The sequence below is a fragment of the Phaenicophaeus curvirostris genome, chromosome 18, assembly GCF_032191515.1.
Source record: "Phaenicophaeus curvirostris isolate KB17595 chromosome 18, BPBGC_Pcur_1.0, whole genome shotgun sequence".
In the NCBI taxonomy this organism is placed as follows: Eukaryota; Metazoa; Chordata; class Aves; order Cuculiformes; family Cuculidae; genus Phaenicophaeus; species Phaenicophaeus curvirostris.
In genome coordinates this window covers 5,838,611-5,859,758 of record NC_091409.1, presented here as the reverse complement: position 1 = coordinate 5,859,758, position 21,148 = coordinate 5,838,611, and the positions used below count along the sequence as shown (strand labels likewise).

At 38.4% G+C, this 21,148-nt stretch overlaps 1 protein-coding gene across 1 annotated transcript in view; it reads right to left on the bottom strand.

Annotated features, from left to right (window-relative positions):
- Nucleotides 1–402: 402 nt before the first annotated feature.
- OSBPL2 (oxysterol binding protein like 2) overlaps nt 403–21,148 on the bottom strand; it is a 32,023-nt gene continuing 11,277 nt past the window's right edge. The window contains exons 3-15 of the mRNA XM_069872050.1: nt 20,703–20,867; nt 15,672–15,819; nt 15,342–15,417; nt 14,429–14,563; nt 13,317–13,414; nt 12,431–12,613; nt 10,003–10,110; nt 8,653–8,742; nt 7,886–8,009; nt 5,847–5,975; nt 5,022–5,145; nt 4,256–4,346; nt 403–3,080 (exon numbers count right to left, since the gene is read on the bottom strand). Coding sequence (XP_069728151.1) covers nt 2,978–3,080; nt 4,256–4,346; nt 5,022–5,145; nt 5,847–5,975; nt 7,886–8,009; nt 8,653–8,742; nt 10,003–10,110; nt 12,431–12,613; nt 13,317–13,414; nt 14,429–14,563; nt 15,342–15,417; nt 15,672–15,819; nt 20,703–20,739 — 1,446 coding nt within the window. The 5' untranslated portion in view covers nt 20,740–20,867 and the 3' untranslated portion in view covers nt 403–2,977. The remainder of the gene's footprint in view (nt 3,081–4,255; nt 4,347–5,021; nt 5,146–5,846; nt 5,976–7,885; nt 8,010–8,652; nt 8,743–10,002; nt 10,111–12,430; nt 12,614–13,316; nt 13,415–14,428; nt 14,564–15,341; nt 15,418–15,671; nt 15,820–20,702; nt 20,868–21,148) is intronic.

The following is a 21,148-nucleotide window of genomic DNA, read 5'->3' as shown; positions in this document are numbered from 1 at the left end:
CCCCTGGCTGCGTACAATCTGCAAGAACGGGAATGTTTCACTCCCCATATAGTTTCCAGAAAAGCCACCTACTCATCCCTTCTCTTCCCATCATCATCCCGGTCCCTGATGCGCCACCACCCTCACCCCACACATCCCAGACTCAACACAGGGCACGGGGAAAGCCTCGACAGCCATCGGGGTGCCCAAAGCCCCGATTTAAATATCATCTACTAAAGTCACAGCAAAAATAAAAAGTATAGACACAGAGCTGGCTGAACAAAGCCCAAGCCAGAGCCAGCCACCCCTGCCCAGTACGAGACTCTCGCTCACACAAATCCCACAGGGAATGAAGTATTTATTGTCATTTTCTTTCTAGCCGGTTTCTCTACAGAGCTGTATTAACATACACTAACACAGTCGTCTTATATACAGTGTTTAATTGAGTTATAAAAGTGACATTCTTTCAAAAGGTGCAAAGTTATTGATGTTTTGACACGTAAACTACTGAGGAGAGATTTGCATCGAAAATAAAACTTTTTCACGTTGAGAGCAATGGAACTGCAGCATTCAGAGCCCCGCAGTGAGCCAAGCACAGACGGGTTGGCAGGGAAGGGAAAATACTTTGTAAGTGTTGTCAATGAAGTACAATAAATTAAAAAAAAAAAAAAAGATAGAGTTGGGACTAACAAAATTTTACTGAAAACTTTACACTAAAGGAAGGGGACAAAGGGAGTAAAGACAACCAATGAAGTGTTCATGTTTTAGAAACCTTCCCCGTTTCTCTTTAAATCCCATGACTGTTCCAAACTGAAGTTTGGATTAAACATGCTGTTATAATCTTTTCATGCTTTCACGTAATGAAAAGGGTTTCGGTCTTTGAATTTAAACCATAACTCAAATGAGAGGGATGCTAACCCGTACACTTTTTATAAACAGAGTGTTCCTTTAGCAATTAGTCTACAGTTTTTCCATTCAGGCAATTGCTATTTATGTGTGTTGTTTTAAAAACACTACTCCAGCATTAAACATATTATGTATTTCAAGCAAGCTTTAAACTGCCATGAGATGTTAAACTGGCTCAATACGTGAATCCTTTCAGTCCTCACTTAACAAAGGGTTCCCTACGCTGCTTGCAGCGAGTTTGGAAAGGGGGATGCAGTGCCTGGCACAGTCATTAAGAGTTCAATTTTTTATAAAAAAATATTTTTATGCTGTTCCACGTGGATCAGCAATGTCTTTAAAAGTCAAGTGTCTCTGCACTTACTGGGAACAAATACAACTCTGTTGTCTGCACCCCATTACCAAGTCTAGACCTGCAATCAGCACTAGGGACTACAGGCAACAAAATGAAGTTGCCACAAACACATTTCAGATTAGGCCTTCACTTATTGCCTCAAAGTTTTATAGCTTCTCTTATTTTTCCAAATGAAGACAAAAACTAAACCTGTCCAAGAGGTGAAGTTAATCCCATCATTAGATGCATGACTTGATACAAAAATGTCTCTCCACAACTATGTTGATTTTCTTTTGCTTTTTAATCCCATAGCTGGGAGAGCAGCACTTCAAAAGTCTGCTCTTTGGATGAAACTCCAGATGTGCCTTGACATCAGTCAGACCAGTTCTTCCACAAATTCCTCAAGGCGTTGGTGCTTAACCCCAGCAACTTCTGAATTACTGTAAACTGCACAGCAGCATAGCTGCTCTTCATTTTTAACCAGTTACTCAATTCAAAGTTTCCATGAAAGAAGCAGCAATACTAGAGTTAGTTTTAATTACTGGACCTAATTTTTCAAGCCTGTCCCCTTCCTTTTTTTCCCCCAAAATGCAACACTTGAAAGAAAACAAATGCGTCAATTCAGTAATGGATTATTCCAGTATTATATGGCTTCGATGGTTTGATATAGAACAAAAATATCCCATTTTTTTGCCAGCACGTGCTCACAGAAAACTGGTAATAGGTATAAGCCTGCCAAAGCTTTAGGTTGATTCTGCGTTTTCACAACATACAAAACAGACATGACCTAGTAATGAAAAACATGCAAACCGAAACTTCCCCAAAACAGGAACCTGTGTGGATATACACACCAAAGTGCTTCCAAATGAGAGTTTAGTCTAGAAGCATACATAGTGCCAAAGCTGCCAAGGGTAGTGCAGAAGGTTTAAGCCTCCAAGTGGTAGCAAGCAGTATATTTTACAAGGTAACCACCTCTACGTTCCTACAATTGCTTCTGAAGCTTCTTGTATTTTAAGAACAGCATTTGACTTCAGGAAAAGTACACTTTTGAAAGCACCCTTCCTTGCTCCTAGCGTATGCTTTATTACTTTTACCATAGGTATACAGTTTAATGCTCACAGTGTCCAAGAGTTATGAAGACTCTGTTACATACAACTACAGCTGAGAAGCTCAGGTTGGTTTTTGTTTCCCCGAGTCTCTGCATTACTGAATTGTATCGAGAAGGGCCGGGAGCTCCCGTCCCCTTGTAGTGCTACATACCATATGGAAAGGCTCACATGCATCTCTTCATGGGCAGTATCAACATTACTAGATTTGATCCTGTTGGGTACCTTATTAGCTTTTCATCCCTGCTCCAAGTTCCAAAAACTTCAGATTCTTCACTATTGTACTAAGTAACAAGGATATTATTTCTATTGTAAGTTATGTAGTTTTCAAGGATGTTATGTGCTCTACCAGATATAGCGTATTCTTCCTGACAAATGAAACCAGGGAAAGTAAAGAAGAACCAAAGGCCCCTTTGAAAATTAGTGAAAACATGATGATTTCAGGTGCAGCTTTATGGAAAGAATGCAACAGTATTTAAATATTTGGCAATTCAACATTAGTGATAATTAAATCCTTGATTGTTGATCGACAGAATTTTTGTTAAAATTTATTTAGAAAAGATGGTTTTTGCTATCAACAAAACCAGAATAACTGGCTTGGAATGAAATCTAGTAACTAGATGTCCAGATGAGATGAGCAATTGGTTCCATAGTTTCAGTATATGTCTGGACAGTCTGAGAAATTCCTATCAAAATAGCCACCTGAGTACAGCCAATCCGAAGTCCCGGTGTATGGGTTAGTGCCTTGATGAAACCATCTGGAAAAAACAAAACATCAAACAGAGTGAATAGTTATTGATAGAAGAACAACTTTGTCTCTTTCACAATACATTGTAAAAATACAATGGTATTTCTTATTGGAAAAAATTCTCAGGAAATGTTCTGAACATGAAAAATAAGGCGTTCAGCTTCGAACGCAATGATCACACCTCGTAAGGCATCTTTTTTTAATGTTTTTTTTTACATAAAGTCAGGAAGAACTACGAAATGAATTTTAAAATTGCTGCCCCATTCCTAATAAAAGTAACATTGAAATTCTAGATGATAAACTGATTATATATAATATTTTTTCTGCAAAACAATGCCAAATCAGTTACGCAACCCTTTTTGTAAACCTGTCCAAACAGGAAACAGTTTTGTTCTATCGAGCTGGACTTTGTACAGAACATGAACAGATGCTCACTTTTTAGCCACGTTGACTGAAAACAATTTTATGTTCTCTGGAAGAGATTTTCAAAGGCATTAACTGGAATTAGTCTGTAAGCTTCTCCTCCAGGCTTTGGGAAGAGAATGCTTTCTCTTCTGAATTTCATGAAATCATGGGAGCATCCCAAAGCTTTTGCCTTTGAAGGAATCACCTGCAGGAACTGGCTGTGAGCATACACTTGACTGCACAGCACCGACATCCATGGAACGCAACCAGCCAAACTACACACTCTGTGATGCATTCTATGACTGAGAAGTCACTTAAATGTGCAATCCAAAAAAAAGCAGTTTCTGAAGAATCCAAGACAAGAAGTCCTAAGAGAGTGAAAACAAAAGGCCTTAGAGGGCCACGTTGTCTTACTTGACTACCAAAAGGGGACAGGAATTGGTTAAAGGAGAGATGAGATGTAACATTTTATTCCTTCTAATGAAATTAGAACCTCTGTAAGTTTTTAAAAAAAGAAAGCCAAAAAATTCACCGTTAACAGTAGTTAATTATGACAGGTTTAAGCATTTATTATTAGATAATTTCTCCAGGATGCAGTTATCAGCAATTTTGGCTTCCAGCTACATTGTTTAATTGTTGACCCAGCAAATGCTTTCAGTGACACTACAGATTGTGCTGTCATGCAGGAAACCAAACACATGCTGTCTTGAATAAAAACATTTCAAGCAACATACCAAACCATTCAGAGCATTAAACACATCCTAGCTTCCTTCCCCTTACCGTGTGTGCCACTCCACTTCATCTTTCGCACGCTCCTTGCGGGCGGCTCTTTGTTTCTCTTCTAATCTCTCTTTTTCTTTGCTGGCCACATCTAACAAACAGTTCAAGAGAAATTGGTTACTTAGCAAAATAGAAGCAAAACTGCGGAAAACACAGAAAAGACTGGAGAGAAATGAAATATGATCCATTTAAGTAGGAGAAAGCATTTTCTGTACACAATATCACTGAACAATGGAAATCTCAGGCAACAAAAAACTAACACCATCATTTCAGAGAAGTTGTTACTACAAATCGAGAGTCAACACTAGAATTTTGGAGTTTAGATAGAACAAACACTGCATCGAGACAGCAGGCAAGAATTTAGATAAGGCATAAGAGAGGGTGATTTTTTTTTAACTATTTGGCCATGTGTTTTGTCTAACAAATGCCAGAGCAACAGAGCATGTCTGTTCACACCATCTCTCCAAACTCCAGGGCAAGAGAGATGTCTGCCAGTTCCCCCTAAGTTAACAAACATGTAAATACACCGTAACATAGGACAGCAGTCTTGGGATCCACCTCAGACACATTTGCTCTGCCACACTTCTCTGGGAGAAAACAGGTATCATACATTGTCAAAAAGCGTGTTCATTAACACGGGGTGAAATGAGTTAAAGCTCCTCTGCAAATGAGAAAATGAAGACAGTGTTCCTGTGTCAACTAACCTCCCTTCAGCCATCCCTCAAAATTTACTGATGTGAAAATAATTTCTCCAGCAAACACATACCCATGTTTCCGTTTTCCATATTTCTGATATCCGGACGTAGCCGACAGTCAGTGGGCGCTAATATTGCTTCCATGCCTGTTTCCAGCTCATTGAGACTCACAGCAAAACTGGTGAAATTGTACATCTTAAAGGCAAATTAAAGAGAACACACAAGTGATTTTGATAAAGTGGCATTTGGTTTGCTATACCGAATAGATAAAACAGAACTTTCAAGAGAAATCACTGAGTCAAACCCAATCCTACTGTCCACCCTGAAAGCAAGGTTAGGTTCATGCAAAACTTTTTTGTTGGAGGGGAGGACAAGGAAGGGCAGTCTTTGCTTCAGAAGATCAAGACAGATTTTCCTGTATAACTGATATTTAACATTATGATTTTTTACAAGAACAACACCCACACATGTAAAAGCCCAAAAAGTGTTGTTGGAACTACTGAAGTTAATATCCAGCTGCCCAGCTACTGCATTTTTTGGAAGCCTGTTTTTAATAACAGGGTCAGCAGAAGAGAACGTCTGTCTGTACTTGAGCCACTCCGAGTGCTAAGGTCTTGCAGATATGTTAATCTAAGACACCAGACTCACACTGAGGCAGCTGCAGTCAGAGCATTCATTCTTTACACCTGCTTCTAGACAGCAGTGATGCTTTCAGCCCAGGAACCAAGCAGATGGCCTCCTGTAGCATAATTTTACTGCTGCAGCAAGAACTGCCAGGTCCTGTCAATGCACATACTAAGGACAGACATTTCAACAAGGTTTCCTTTGAACATTACTCTTGTTTCCTTGAATAAGTCACTAGTGACAACAATACACAGACTGATTGAAACAGTTACCTGTGATGAGTTTGGTGGCCTACAATTTATTCTCCAAAGCAATTTACTGCCTGGTATGAACTGTACCGTGTCTTGAACCTCTGGCATATCATCAGCCTCGTCATTTTCAGATTTAATAACATCATCACTCTGTAACAGAAATAACATTTTGCAGGGGAACAAAGGGAAATTGGACAGTTTCATCCAGAGTTCTACAGCCTGTTAAAGAATCTGTTCAAGTGGGAGATATTAAACACCTTCCTGTACTTCTGCCTCATCCCTCATGTTTGCTTTTCTTCACTCTTTTACAATAAAAATGAGAGGAACAGTAACGTGTTACTCCTGCTATCTCTGAATAGTCTCTCACCACCTATGTACAAAGTGAATGTCTGTTTATTATACTATTAATAATAATTATTATTATAATAATAAAATTAATGTCTTTCAGAAGTCTTTTCTCTTGCTTCCCTTCTATCCCATGCCCTAGCTTAATTTCACTTAACATAACTATTACTTCCTCAGGCTGCAATGAGCCAAGACTGCATTTTAAATCAGTTCCCATAACAGCCTCAGAAAGAGAAATAAGGCATACCTGCTTTTGGATATTGCTTCATCATTTGCAAAAGATTTGGAGTTGCAATTAAAAACACAGCTATGCCCTTGTTTCAATCTGATTTCTATCATCTAGATTCAAATAACTATTATCACTGCCATTTTCTAACTATGAAGACTGTGTACTTAAGTTTATAAATTACATGTCTTTCCTTCCCAGTTCCTCTGTTGCCAGATGTGCTGCTGTAACAATTGCAAAATCAAACTTACTAAGTACTCTTCAAGAGGCTGTTCTCAGAATCTGAGAGGATCTGACTGTTGTAGGACACAAAGAAGCTACATTGTAGAACTTCAGAAGACTTCACCATGAAAAATCATTTAAAACCACAATAACAATAAGGGAAGTCTGAGGCAATAACATCCAAGAGTGACAGTATCAGTTTTCTTCCCTCCCCTCACTTCCATCCTTGTCTATTTTCTTGCTGCCCCCTCTGACATGGCTTGCTTATTTTATGCCAAAATACCCTATTAAATTACAGAGGGCCTGTTTTATGCAGTAGAAAACAGCTCCATATGGTTAAGGGTCTAATTTCAGTCATTCGATTTGAGTATTCATTCTTTAAAAAGACTCTTTTAGGCTACTTTCCATGTCAACATCTGGTTTACTGTTAGACAGTTCCTCATCTAAATATAGATTCAACAGGAAGGAAGGAAAGAAAGAGTTGATTCTCCTAAGATGAGCAGAATCTTATTGCTTTTTTAAAAAATCAGCTTTTTATTGCTTTTAAAAAAATATAAGCCTGTACCATGATGGAAACCAGAGCCAAAAGCAAGGCCTGTGGTTGCTCTAGATTCTTCTGATGTGAGCACTTTTTATTAAAAGTTTGAGCTTCTTAACATTAAGAGTGATGAGCTGCTGTTTAACTTATCATTTTCAGTGAGCAACCAGCATCTGCAAGACTCTGTTGACATCAGGAAATCCAGCAGGGCCCTGCTGCACTATACAACACTGTGTAACACTGAGGCTTTGGTGGTGACACTGCTAACATGTGATCAAAAAAACCCTGCAAGTTTCCAGACCCCTCTGTTGTCAAGGCTGCCTGTATCAAATTCTGAAAGGCTGCATCACCAGAAAGCATAATTGACTTACAAAACATGTAATTTTTTTTTTTTTAATGCCCTAATCCTAGCATTGTAACATCTGGAGTTGGCAGTAGAGCCACTTTCCTCATTCAAGGACTGGAAAATGTCAGCTTTGAGGCTGATATTTGATGTCTTCTCTTTGACAAAGCTCTAGCAAACACCACTCTTCAATACCAGCAGCACACACTGAAGACTGAGTCCCAACTGCAAGCCTTGTCAGGGGACTAAGGCTGCCCGCATCTGACCCCTACCAGACTGTTTTAACCCTCCATTCACCACCACCTGATCATTTCTGTAAAGACAATGTTTTCCTTCCATTTCTCATATTTTGGTATCTTTTCTCCCTAAAGAATCCTTTATCTTACCGGCTTCATTTTCTTCTGCTCACCACCTCTCTTTTCATTCTTTTTGTAAGTCTCATACGTAGTGGGATCAGTGCACCACAAACATTCTGTCCACTTGCCGTAGATCACACACAGCTTCTTTCGGCTGCAGAGAAAGACAAGGAGATTTAGCATTTGCTTTTTATAAAGCCTTCTAAGCCAAATCATGAGGATTCTGATCTATATGAAATACCCAGCTTAGACTTTGTTGTATTCCATGCTTCTTCGCAGATTTCTTATAAGCCAGATATTTGATAATGCAAACAGAAGGTTTCATCCGATTCCAGTCTTCCCAGCATTCAGTCCTGCTGAACACATCCTCATGACTTAGTCATATGCTTTTGCCACTGTTAAAATCAGCGTGGGTGCATAAAGCCAATAGTTTACAAAACAGAGACTTAAGAGTCACAAAACAGGTTTGGGCTCAATTGAAAATTTCTAATTACCATATTCTCATTATTTTAAATTGGAGACTGGAATTGTGACTGTACAGCAGTGACATCAATTGCGCTATTCTGCTTTTTCTCTGGATATTTTTATTTCCAAAGAGTGGACTGGATAGTTTTTTCTAATAATGCTTAAAATGATCATCCTAGAATCAAGGGGGTTAATACTGACACAGAGAACAGAAAGGAGTTAAAATCTGCATTTCTAGCCACTTAGCAGTCACATCAGTTGTGGTCACTATGCCAGCAAGAGAAACGCCACAGTGCTCAGAAACAGAGAGGCCAAGAGGCTTTATCACTTACTTTTTGTCCTGAATGTATCCTTCTACTCTGTGAAGCTCCTTCCCAAACAGTCCACACGGTTTAAAATTAAGGACACATTTATCTCCAGTGCTGTCAAGGAAATAAGGACATGCTCAAAGACACAAAGTTTACTTTTATACCTTATTTAGTTTCTTCCATATATTTACACTTAGCTGGGGGGCAGTTATTTATATAATTATTTTTCTTTAATGATGGTTTATTATCTGACCAGGGCACTTCAAGAGGCACAGAAAGTTTTATCCTTTTTATGGAATTTTTAAAAAGAAATCAACGTGCACTTGAAGACATCAGCCTGCAAAAGCCAACTGAAAACACAACCAGACTTCTAAGTTTCATGTATATCTAAAATTTATCAAAAGTACCAGGAATAAAATAGAATGCGGACTTGCTTACTACTTAACCCACACTATTAACACACTGCATTCCAGATTAATATCTGTTTACAGCTTATTGTAAAGGGAAATAACTTGTACACATGACCTATGCAGGAAAATCTAGTTAGGTACATTCAAAAGTTACCTCTAAATTGCTATCAAAAATTCTGAACTTAACACTTTACAAACATAAATCAGATTTATATTTCAGCATCTTCTTGACAATGAGATTTACACATAGGTAAATAATCTCTCCCAGGGAGGCATCAGGCCAAGTTTCTATGTCAATCAAAAAGCATATAGAGACCACCCCAGGTCTTCTGTGCAAATAGAGGAGACAGGATTGTAGATGTGCTGCTGTGATAACTATCAAAACAGCAGCCCTGCTGGATTAAAGCTTCCATTTATTGACAGAAAAACATGTGCAGAAGTAATACAATTTTCACAAAATTCTCTCCCTCACCATTATAGGAGGTAATTTATTTTATATAATGTAGAAGGCTTTTATAGGCAGTTGCCAGAGCAATTGACATGCTCTAAGCTCACTTTATCATGCCCTGTTGTCATTTTTCTGTGCCATACCCTTAATTTAAGACATTCTGTATTATCAAAACTAAAGAGAGTACCAAGCCACAAATCAACATGACTGAGGTCTGCGACAAGCTTCCAACAATTATTCCATTTGATGGCTCTGGAGTTAAATTTAATTTCTGTTTTCTGTTAACAGGGCTGAATGTGAACGGGTGTCTCTCAAACATAAAATCCTTGCATCCCATAAGCCAGTATTCATTAATATTGCTATAAAACTAAGCCCAGGCCAACATATAGTTTGGATTTGTCAGAAAGAGAAGAAAAGAAAAAGAAAGAAATAAAACAAGACAACTCTGGACCTTCAAAACCAAGCTTCCATGCACCAGTCCCTACAAGCCAACTCTCAGTTCACAATTAGTGTTACCTGTGATTTACAATTTCTACTGTTCCGTATTGTTCTAACCACAGTTTACCAATAATTACATTATGTACACAACAGGTTGGATTTGTCCAGGTGTATGCTTCATTATGTCTGTAAAGAAAATGGAGAAATAAATAATTTTCCTGAATTTGAGATAAACTATAAGCCTGTTTTCAATTCCATTCACAGCAGGGCAAAATATTTAGCACTCCTATGAACAGCCAACAGTTAACTTCAAAACAGAAAAGAAACAGACTTCCCTTTATAAGCCAAAAATGTGTTGTATATAAACATTACTGCAAGTTAATAAAGTGATATCCCCTTTACTTTTTTCATTCTCAGAGTTGAAATAGTAAGTTTTACAATTGCTGTGCTTTTGATTACAAACTCAACACAAACAGCAGTCCTGATCTTTTTCATTTGTACTTTTAAAGTTAAATTTGAGAAAACGTAACACTCACAGGAGACCAGACCTACAAACTCACACCTAATCATAGCACCTATTTAACTCCTGCAGCAGCACTGCAGACTTCTTCCTAAAGCTCTATTCTTGTAAACCTCTGTCATAACCTAAAAAGTACCTTTTGGTGATAAAAAAAAGCACTGAACATAAACATTTGAGTCTTCCCGCAGAGGGATTACCCACTACCAGTTCTGACAAAGGTTTAAGACAAAGACCTCCCCAAGCACTGGTCAGACTCACCCACTTAAACCATTTTTCATTGTGCAAACACTGAGTGGTGAAGGCTTTTGAACCTGAAGAGCAATACGAGTCCACAAACTGCATAAGTGGCTTCCACAAACACATCTTAAGAAAGCTTGCAAACTCTAATACAAAAAGCACAGAAATAAGAGGTGTTCTCTTTGGAACAAATGCTTTGTATTTCTACTTCCAGAAAGCACGGAGAGAACCCTCATATTTAGTATTTCCAACTGGTCTTTCATTTTCCAGTACAGAGGAAAACCAGATCGTTGAAATCTGACTATTTTCTACAGCAAATAGTCTTCAAGCATACTTTAGAACAATGACTACTCTTCAAGTGGGGAAAAAATACCCCCAAATCATCCCACCAGCCTTTGCATGCATTTTAATTCACAAACTACTTGACACCAAAAGCATAAACCAAAACACAAGGCACTCATGGCCAGCGCTGACAAATTGAAACACTCCTCTGTGCTGGAAAACTGAGGAAGAAGTGTTTTTTCTAATGCACATTTCGAAAACATAGACATGCTTAACATAAATGCAACACTTTACACTGATGCGCAATTTTGCTTCCTAAACAGTTCCTTGCTCCCTCAGACCCTGAGCTGCCAAATCAACACCAAGAGGCTCAAAATTTGATTTCAACTTCTGCTGCTAACTTGAAGCAATTATTTCACAGAAATGCTTTAATTGTTTATACTCCAGTCTAAATCTCTCCCTGTCCTTTGATTAGGCAGAGCAAGAATTTGAAGTCTTCTAAATCAAGTCCTTCCCCCAACAACAAATTTCGGTTTTGTCATGTCTGCGTTCTGCACTAACATTCAGAGCTCTTTCTACACTCAGAAATTTCCTCTATTTCCATCACCATTTCTATCCCAGATCAGTTCATACTTTTCTAAACTTTGGAAGATTGGATGCCAGCAGCTCGACAAATAAATTATACTTTCAAAAGAAACTCTGGGAAAGTCAATGCTTGATATGGCAGAAAAGCTGACTCCTTATTGAAACCAAATGTCTAGAAGTTTCATAAGCAGATATCTCAAAACAACCTCAAGTTGAGCCTGAGGAATGCTTTTGTAAAAGCACCTTTGTTCAGTTACAGAATGCTTCTGCAACTATTCTGGTGCATCCTTGTGTCCTGCTTAGGGAAACTCGAGCGTCTGTGCCACCAAGGCACAAACCAGCTTATGGACAGTCACATAATTTATGGGACATATAAGCAATTAGAGACAAGGCTAAAAGCAATCTGGAGAGGCATCCTCGAGTTGACCATACACAGGAAGCATTAAATCTGTGACAAAGCAATCCTGACAAGTTTCTCACCTTCTCTTACCATACAGAACAGCTATTCTGAAGACCCAGTTCTTTCCCCATGAGCACATGCACACGAACAATCAAGACCAACAATAATATTTAAAAGCAAGACAAATTTTAATATCTCAGTAATAGAATTGTATCTCTCTAGTTAAATTTTACATGCCTCCACAGAATTAGTTTTCAGTAGCATTCGACTCTTAAGAAATACTAATTTCCATAGTGGAAAAACTGGGCCAAATTGCTACAGCGATAGAAGCATGGCCTAACAAAACACAAAGCCTTGCAATTAAGCAGTAAAAATGAACTTGTAAATAAACCTTTACAACCTCTTTAGCAAGAGGTTTTTAGGTAATCACCTCAAGTAAACACGAAGGAGATGAAGATAAAATATTTACTTCTCATACTCACTTCAGAAGCTCCAAAGTAATTGTTCCCCGAGGCTCCGCTTCTATACTCTTTCCCCAGAATTTTAGTTTGGGATATATTGATCCATGAAAAATAAAGTCCTTATTGAGGCCTTCAGAATAAAATGCACTAATAGGTGGGTGGTGGCTGACTTGCTCAGATATAAACCTAAATCCTAAATCCTCCCTAGCAACAACAAAAAAGAACATTAAACAGTAAATAATTTTTTAAAATATTACAAGTGAAAAGAGTTACTTGATACTTAAGTTTTAAGGATTTTTAACTAAAGGTGAGATTTTTTTCCTTTTCTAGTCCCATGACACATTTACAGTTAATGGAATGAAAGAAATTGTACTCTGAACATCTTGTCTTCATACTCCAAACCAAACCACATTCCAACACCTACGTGACTTTCTACCCAAAAAGGCATTTGAAGAAGCTTCACCAAAATAACTTTTGAAAATACCAGAACTCTTTGGGAGCAGAAGCAGGTCTCACCAAAAATTCTTTTCTCCACTGCATACGTACCACCCATTTATTTAAGCAAGCTGGAAGCCCTTCGCACTAACTCCTCGGACATGATCAGCAAAGCACTATTTAAATTAATAGTCTCTGTCAGGAAATGTCCTTACTGGAGGAAGAACACAGATCATTGTCTCTCTAAATAATTCAAAGCATACTCTGCCTAAACCCAGAAATAAGATTAGTAGCTCTTATAACAATTTCTCAATGATTTTGAGATAGTTTGGAGAAAAGACTTTCAGCTGTACTCAAGAGATACTTTAGCAGATTTTTATTCATTTGGCTGAATAACCAACCAAACTAGTATGAGAGTCTGCTAACTCAAGACCACACATAGCCCCAGCTCCCAGTTTAAAGCTTTTATTACCTGGTTAATTCATAGGTTTCTCCTAACAGCGGGTTAAATGGCTTGCCTGTTCTCTCCCACTGAGAAGCTACAGCAGAAACTGCAAAAGCAGCTACAGCCTAGAAGCAAATTAAGAACATACTGTTATGAGAATAGTACATTAAAACCTTAAGTTTAATGTATTTGTTGCACATTACAGTATTTTGTTATTCTTCCAAAAACAAAGTGCGATATATTGCTTAAGGCCAAAACATTTGTAAGCCAAAAGGATAAGGGATAGAGAAGTGGGGAAATATAGGCAGTTAATAAGAAACTAATTTCCAAAAGGAATCATTCTCTGGAGTAAGTTTCGCCAAGTTACACTCCATGCTTCTCCACCTACCTCTAGGAGGACAGTCCATTTTTTCAAATCTACTTTTCCCCTGTTTTGACTGTCCCCCACAGCGAGGTCACTGGGAACAGAGTCTTGCTTCTCCTAGTGTCAGGCAAGTGTAATTTCTAACACAAATGAGATTTTTCTGAATCACAGCAGCAGGAACAAACGACACCTAGAAGCTCCCGCAGAGCGATAAGCCGTGGTATTTACTAGACAAACGCAGAATACAAGATAGATGTCCCAGTTTCACTCCCAGAGCTGTGAGCAATACCAGTATAACCAAATGAACACAGGCCTGGCCTCACCACACGCAGTTCTCTCTTGTGAGAGCAGCCACACTCTACTCCCAACAACAACCAGTTTTGGAGAAGAGTGGTAAAGCTCACCTCTGTCACAACTATTTCTCATCCAGTAATTAAAAAATCAAGGAGCTACTCAAAGAATCAGTTTAGGGTGACTTAAAGCTTAGATTTCATCTTCACAACACACAAACCACAAAGAGTTACAGTTAAAGCAGTCCTGAAAAGGGCTGAGGTCCTTGGGCATCATCAGTTGTGGCACTCTGTGCACAGTATCAAGAGTTGAAAGCGTCACAAATATCTGATATAGCCACGATGGAACACAAAACTTGTCTAGAGAGACAAATATGGTTGTTCTTATGACAGCCCCCGAGAAAGATAGCGAGAAATGGTCTTGAAACGAAAGGCTGCGAGAGAAAAACTTCTGAACAAACCAGAAGGTGGTAGCTGCTACTCACCTGCATTCTTTCCAGGGGCTCTGCATGACTACAAGCCTTATTAATGAGGTATATATGTTCCATATATTCTGTTATCCGTTGAAGGAAACTCAATGGCTCGTTGAAGACAATAGGCATCGTAATCTTAGACAGCTCCTAGGCAACAAAAGGATAAGTTAAAGGCAAGCCTTTATCAGACTTCAGTGCTACAGATGAAAAGGACTAGAAGGGCTGCAGAACCCTACTGGCAATCTAACAGAATAAACAACTTCAAAAATCAATCTGGCTAATCTAGTAAATCTGAGAAAAATGCTACCCTCTATTTTGTGGTCTATATAAAACAGAACAGGTTAAAAATTGTACAGACAGCAGCAATAAATGTGCCAATCAGCTCATTACTGATATTTAAGTACCACACATTTTGAAAATCTCACACACCTATTTGCATAAAATCTCTTTTACTGCAGTAACTACAAATAATTTTTGTAAAAAACAGTTACATAAAGAATAAGATTTGAATTGCTGTAATAAATCTTAGTGGCTTTATTAAAGCAACCTGTTATTTGCATTAGAATGTTTCTTATTTCACCTGTGGATACAAGACAGAAGTGAAGTTCACACAGGGATTTCTAGGTCCACAGGTCTTTTACTATATCCAAACAAATTTACCCGTTTAATTAAAAGCTGCAGTCACAACTAAGCACTAAAGCATCACTTAACTGCTTAAAATTTTGTGGAAAGGAGCGAATGCAACATTTTCCTCACATTGTCACAGGCAGCAAGGGAAAAAAAACGTTACCCCTAACTGACTGGAATGGATTTGGTCCAAGCAAAGCTTCCCAGCAGACAGGTCACTCATTCTAACACAAGGAGTTGTGATGGTACAGCTGTATCTCCTAGATCACATAAGAATGTTTCATCCAAGCTAACTTACCAGTCCAATGCATTTTTTTAATATGCTCCACACACTAAAATCACTTCTTGAAAACATTGGGGCAGGTAATGATGTCCTGTAATTGGAAAAAAAAACCAAAACAAAAAAACAGCTGTCATTATCAGCCCCTTAGACAAGACATTTTCATTTGTAGGTACTGAAGGAATTTATAAAGAAAGCAAAGCACTACCCTACAGTTGATATAGGAAGCAGAGATGTGAAATGTCTTTTCAGAGAATTAACCTCTTCCAATGGGAACAGTAATGCCCCAAAAGACAGCAAGCCAGGACATACTCACTTCTTGTTTACTGTGTAGTACTATGTGTTTACCTATGTCTCTTAATTCCATTTTCTTGAATCTCCGCCTCTCCGTTTTGCTTCCCAGTCCTATTGCTTTGGTGTGGATCTAGATCAATCATTTCTCCAACTTTATGATTTGCTTCCGAAAAGTCTCCTGAAGAATTGTCAGAATCAAAGCCTGCACAAACACCAAAGGCAACAATTTTCTTAGCAACCCTAATATGCCACAGATTGCCACTCACATTGTGCAACTCTCACAGCGTAAGTACACTTATATCAGGTTATTTTGTTTTAAAGAACATCAGAGTGAAAACCTTTTATTAAGTGACCTAATTTTCAAGAGCATTTAGAGCTGAGTATTGTATTAGAATCAAGCATTCTCAACTAATTCTTCACATTACTGAATATAAAACCAATTTAGAATCTTACAAGTTCTTCAGTAGCTCCTAATCAGATTAGTAGTATTGCCTCTTCTTCCAAACTGCAGAGTGATTACAGTAATTTTATTCAGTTATGTAGTCCTCCTCAAAGGCCTTAAAAAAATAATTTAGCCTTTTTGTACTGCTAACAGACAAGGAGCAAAACGGAAGAGAAAATGGCCATTTCACAATCCAGCAGTAAACATCCAGACTGCTCAATCAAGAGAAATGTAGGCTATCTAACTTCTTTTAGCCATCCACGTGTGCAAACCATGACACTCGCCTAATAGTTACAGCAAGAACCTGTGGACATCAGGATGAATCATTCCAAGCTTCAGAAGCAGCCCGAAGCGTGACCTGCAGGAAGCAGCTCCATATCCTATGACCGAATTCCATCTACTTGGGCAGGCAGCTATGGAAAACACTGTTGGAAGTAAACGCCAGCACCCCAATAACATGCTTTGAGCAGCTTTAACCATAAAGAAAGTTGAAACAACATGGAATCTACGGGAACACAAGCTTCTCTTGTCAAGCAGCCATAAATATATGTTGGACCAAACCAACAATCCAAGGTTTTTGTCTAACGGTTTTATTTTTGTTAAGTGACACTACTTCGTCTACATACTTAGAATAAGTATAAGAATAAATAACAGTTTAATTTTTGCATGTGCCTTTAAATAAGAGAATTGTAAAAGACATATTTGTGTGCATACACACACACACTTGGTCACTATCAACAGTAACATCGTCTTGTCAATGTTGATACACAAACTGACTGCAGGAAGGAAACAATTAACAACAAGGATCAGTTGCAGCATCAACACAGAGCACCCTGAACCCATTCATTAATACCATCCCTCTTCTCCACTGTCATAGGACCAGAAAAGAAAGCCAATCTACTAAAGGATCATTTTTGTTGAAAATTATTCAAAGAGCATCAAATCCTTTCTGAACACCACAAGGGTCAATTCTTCACCAGGAACTACAAGACTACTTTAATTTCCAGTTTCCCATTTCAGGGTTAGGTCCGAAAAGCAACATGGAAACGTGCATGTATGTAGCATACAGTTCTTGCCACAGTTTTAAGGAATATATTAACATCATTTTCATACTCCTTTCTTTCCAGCTATCACAACCTGGGCAACCGCTTGTCTATGTGCTGACACTGGCCATCACACTTAGCCTCCCAACCTCCAGCAGAGAGTACAGAAAGCTTCCAAAATATTACATAGCATTTAAACACTCCAGTGGAGTACAAAAATCCATTTTGACAGAGATTATTTTACTTTATTTAAAATTGGAATGTTGTGATATTGTGTCATTAATTTTTAGAACAGAGAATATCTATCTAAAGTAGTACTTCAACTTCTTTTTGTGAACATCTCCAGTGAGCGCATCTACTTCAGAAGAGCGATTCATGCAAGGCATCCATTCAGAAGCAAAAACCTGCATTTTTTTTCAGGGATCAAGACCATGGCAGTAACATTCAAAACTGTACAAGGAAGTACTACTGATATGATCTTATTTGCTAAGCAGCCAGTATAATGGGTGATGTCGTGTACTAAACCGTCTCCTACATTTTGATGTCACAAGCATGTAATTATGCAGCAATAACCACACCTTAGCAGTCTTAGTACTTACTTGGAAAGTATGCTAGTCCTAGATATACATATATTCAGGTCTAAAATTAAGACTACCTTGAAACACCCGCCTTAAAACCACATAGTAGCTTTTTCTGAAACCTGTTACAGTTCAAGGAGACAGAAAAGGCAAGTACTGTAGGACATAACGAAGTAATTTTTATTAGTTTGACTGATAAAGTTGGAAAAACCAGATGAGCTTCCCAGTACATGCGCCCTCACCCAGAAAGCTGATCAAGCACAGACAACATAAGGAATAGTATTGTATTTAATGGACACTTCAATGAGATTCACACACCCAAAGGTAAAAGTAAGGCTTCATAACAGCAAAATGCAAATTTAGATTCAGGTATATGTATTATTTATGGAAAACAATGTGTCATTGGTAAGTAAATAAATGTAATTTCAAACAAACGTCTTCCATATAAACAACAAAAAAAATAAATCCCTGCTCCAGAAAAATAAGATTTATTTCTAGTGTAAAGTCTGCTTTATTAGAGTGCATCTCCACCTAATTGCTTTAAAAATCAACCCCCAAAACACCCCACTAGGGTACACGGCTAAATAATCACCTTCAACCTCAAGTATCCGCTGGCTTGTCAACTACAAGCCCATTGAGAAACTTTTAAAAGCCATTTCTCAATGAAGTTTTAAGTATTGTAGTTCTCATTCCAAAGAACGTTCTTCACACAGGAAGAGCCGATCTGGAATAAAAACAGTATGCTGAAATGCTTTGTTGTGGCTTTTCCAAGTTACAAAAAGTCTCTTTCTTCTGCTGCCTTTAAAGTCTTGAACTTGCAAAAACGATTAGGTAAGTTTTACTTAGAGGGCAGTTTTTATAGTGATTTTATAGTGAAGAGCCACCAGGAGTGAGGATGAAGACAGGGATTTTATAAGAGGGATAGGGACCACACACAGAAACAAAATGTCAAAAATTAGCTTAATCAATAGCCTTAACTTATGTGTTAAGAGTGAAACCAAAGGCTTTTAAAAAGTCTTATATTTTCAAAGTCAAATATTTAAGTTGGATGCCAACATTAATCTATTTCAAGAGCTTAAAGAAAAGTGACTTGCCAGTAACTCTAGTTTTCTTAGCCTTCTTCTTCCACATCCTGCAAGTGAACCAAGTGCACTCAGACTACACTACACATCCACCTATGAGGGAGCAGAGACGCACTGCTCTGAGTCATCTACAGAGACACAAACCCGCCCCTTTCATACAGTCAGTAGCTTCCTTAAATACCAATTAAAGCCTCGTCACTCAAAACAGAAAGGGAATCAAAAATAGCACAGTACAGAGAACCTTCAGGCATAAAAAGGGCATAAGCAATTGCAATAAATGTGCTGGATGCGTAGATAGCAAGTTCAGTGAGAGGTAATGGGTTCTTTGTCAGAAATTACTGTTCTCCACTTTTCCAAACCAGTCCATCTTCACAGCACGGAGCCACACGGTGCCGCTCCAACAGAAGGCAGCCTGGCCTTTCACAAGATCTGCGGTACGTTACATTATGACAGAATCTACCAATTTAGTTCAAACCAGACATTATGAAAATACATTGACTTGGCAGCAGATACCTCACCTTCTCCTCCCCACGAGAAAGCAAAAGTTCACAGTGAACAACAGCCAAGCAATAAGAAAGAGAAGGGAAATATCCTCACACATACAACCAGCCAGATGTACCTCATGAGGACACAACAGATTTCCATGGAACTGCAGGCTAACATTTAAAAAAGCAAAACAATTTATGTTTGTCTAAAAAAAAATAAATTACCTGTAACTAGCCAAGCATTTTCCTGTTGTGGGACAATCCTTCCCGAAAACACTTTGGTAAACAGATATCTGACAGAACTAATGAAGGATACAGGCACAGCAGAACCTGATGGCAGGCAGCCTTTAATGAGTCTGCAGTGAGATTAATAAAGCCAAGGTGACGCAGGCTAAAGGCAAGTGATCAAAGCTGTATGCTCCCTGTCTCATGTAAAATTTCAAAGAATCTGAAATTCAAAGGACTGACCACTTCACTGATTCAGTCTCAGAGGATACTACCTTACCTTCTGTAAGGGATTAAAACCAGAGGCTGTGCTGTCAAGAACTGAGACCACAGGTAACATTTCCAAGAGATTCCCAAGGGGAGCACTCATTCCTGAAGTAAGGATGTCAAGGGTCCAACTAATCATCAATGCTAACAACTTCTGAACGCAAAGAAACTTCTCTCCGTGGAAACTCTTTACCGGTCACTGACTCAATTCATCACCTGTGTAACACAGTCCACCCTGCACGCTCATAGGTGCGATCACCATCCAGTCAGGAGCAAACCACATGCCAGCAGGATGATTCCCAACCACGTGGGATGCAATGTCATCACATGAGCACATCTCCTGGATGTGATGGCAACAGTCAGAAGCAGGAAACTTCTCAGCTTAAGAGAATCCACTACAACGCAAACCAGGGTCTCTCTAGGAGACATTCACACGCTTGATTTTCTAGCAACAACACCGGATTGCAGAGACTTTTGGCTCCCTATCTTGAAAGCATATTTTTACAGTAATTTGTTTCTGAAAAACACTTCCTACTTCAATTCTTCACAATAAGTTTCCCATTAAAGTACATAAATAAAATAACAACAAAAATAACCCACAAAAGATACTTCACTTTTCAAAGGGTATTAAAGGCATTGCTTCCCAAGCTGTTATTAAATTACCTGCATTTTACAGAAAATGAAAGCAAGATTTGGTCACTAAAGGACTGTGATAGTCATAAAATAATTAAGTTTTACTACAAAAAAAACCCAAAACAAAACAAAAAACTCATTTCCAAGTCTGAGCCTGTATCCTAATTCTTTCTTTCTTCTTTACAGAAGACAGTTCTACGTGTTTTTTCCAACAGCGGTTTACTTTTTATTTATTTCTTAACAGCAATACGTTGCCAGCCTCTCATCACACACACAATGCCTTTTATAGCTCTTTTCCCCCCCCCCACTGGCACTGTGCCCATCACTCACCTGTAACGGCATCATAAAATTCTTCTTCACTATTCATCCTTCAGTATGAAGTCTCGGTACAGCCAATCCAGCCTCCTCTAATGCATCGTTGAACTTAAGTTAGAGATTAAGTATCTGTGTGGTGTCAAAGTCTTCTTCTGCAAACACCCAGCTGCTTTAGATGATCTATTTGACAAGACAGGGAAACAGAATTAGCAACTTCCACATTTCTTACATGCACAAACGTGCCCGCTTGACAAATACTAATTTTCCTATTTCTTCCTGTGGCAAAAGATGGATTTTTGCATTCATAAACAAACAGCATTCTTTGATACCATAGTCATTCTGAAGATGAATACTACCCATCATGAGAACAGCTAATGTACTATGCCACATTTCTCTCTATATGAAATAGATCCTAAGCATCACTGTGAAATAGATCGTATTTACTGCAAGTTAAATTTCAG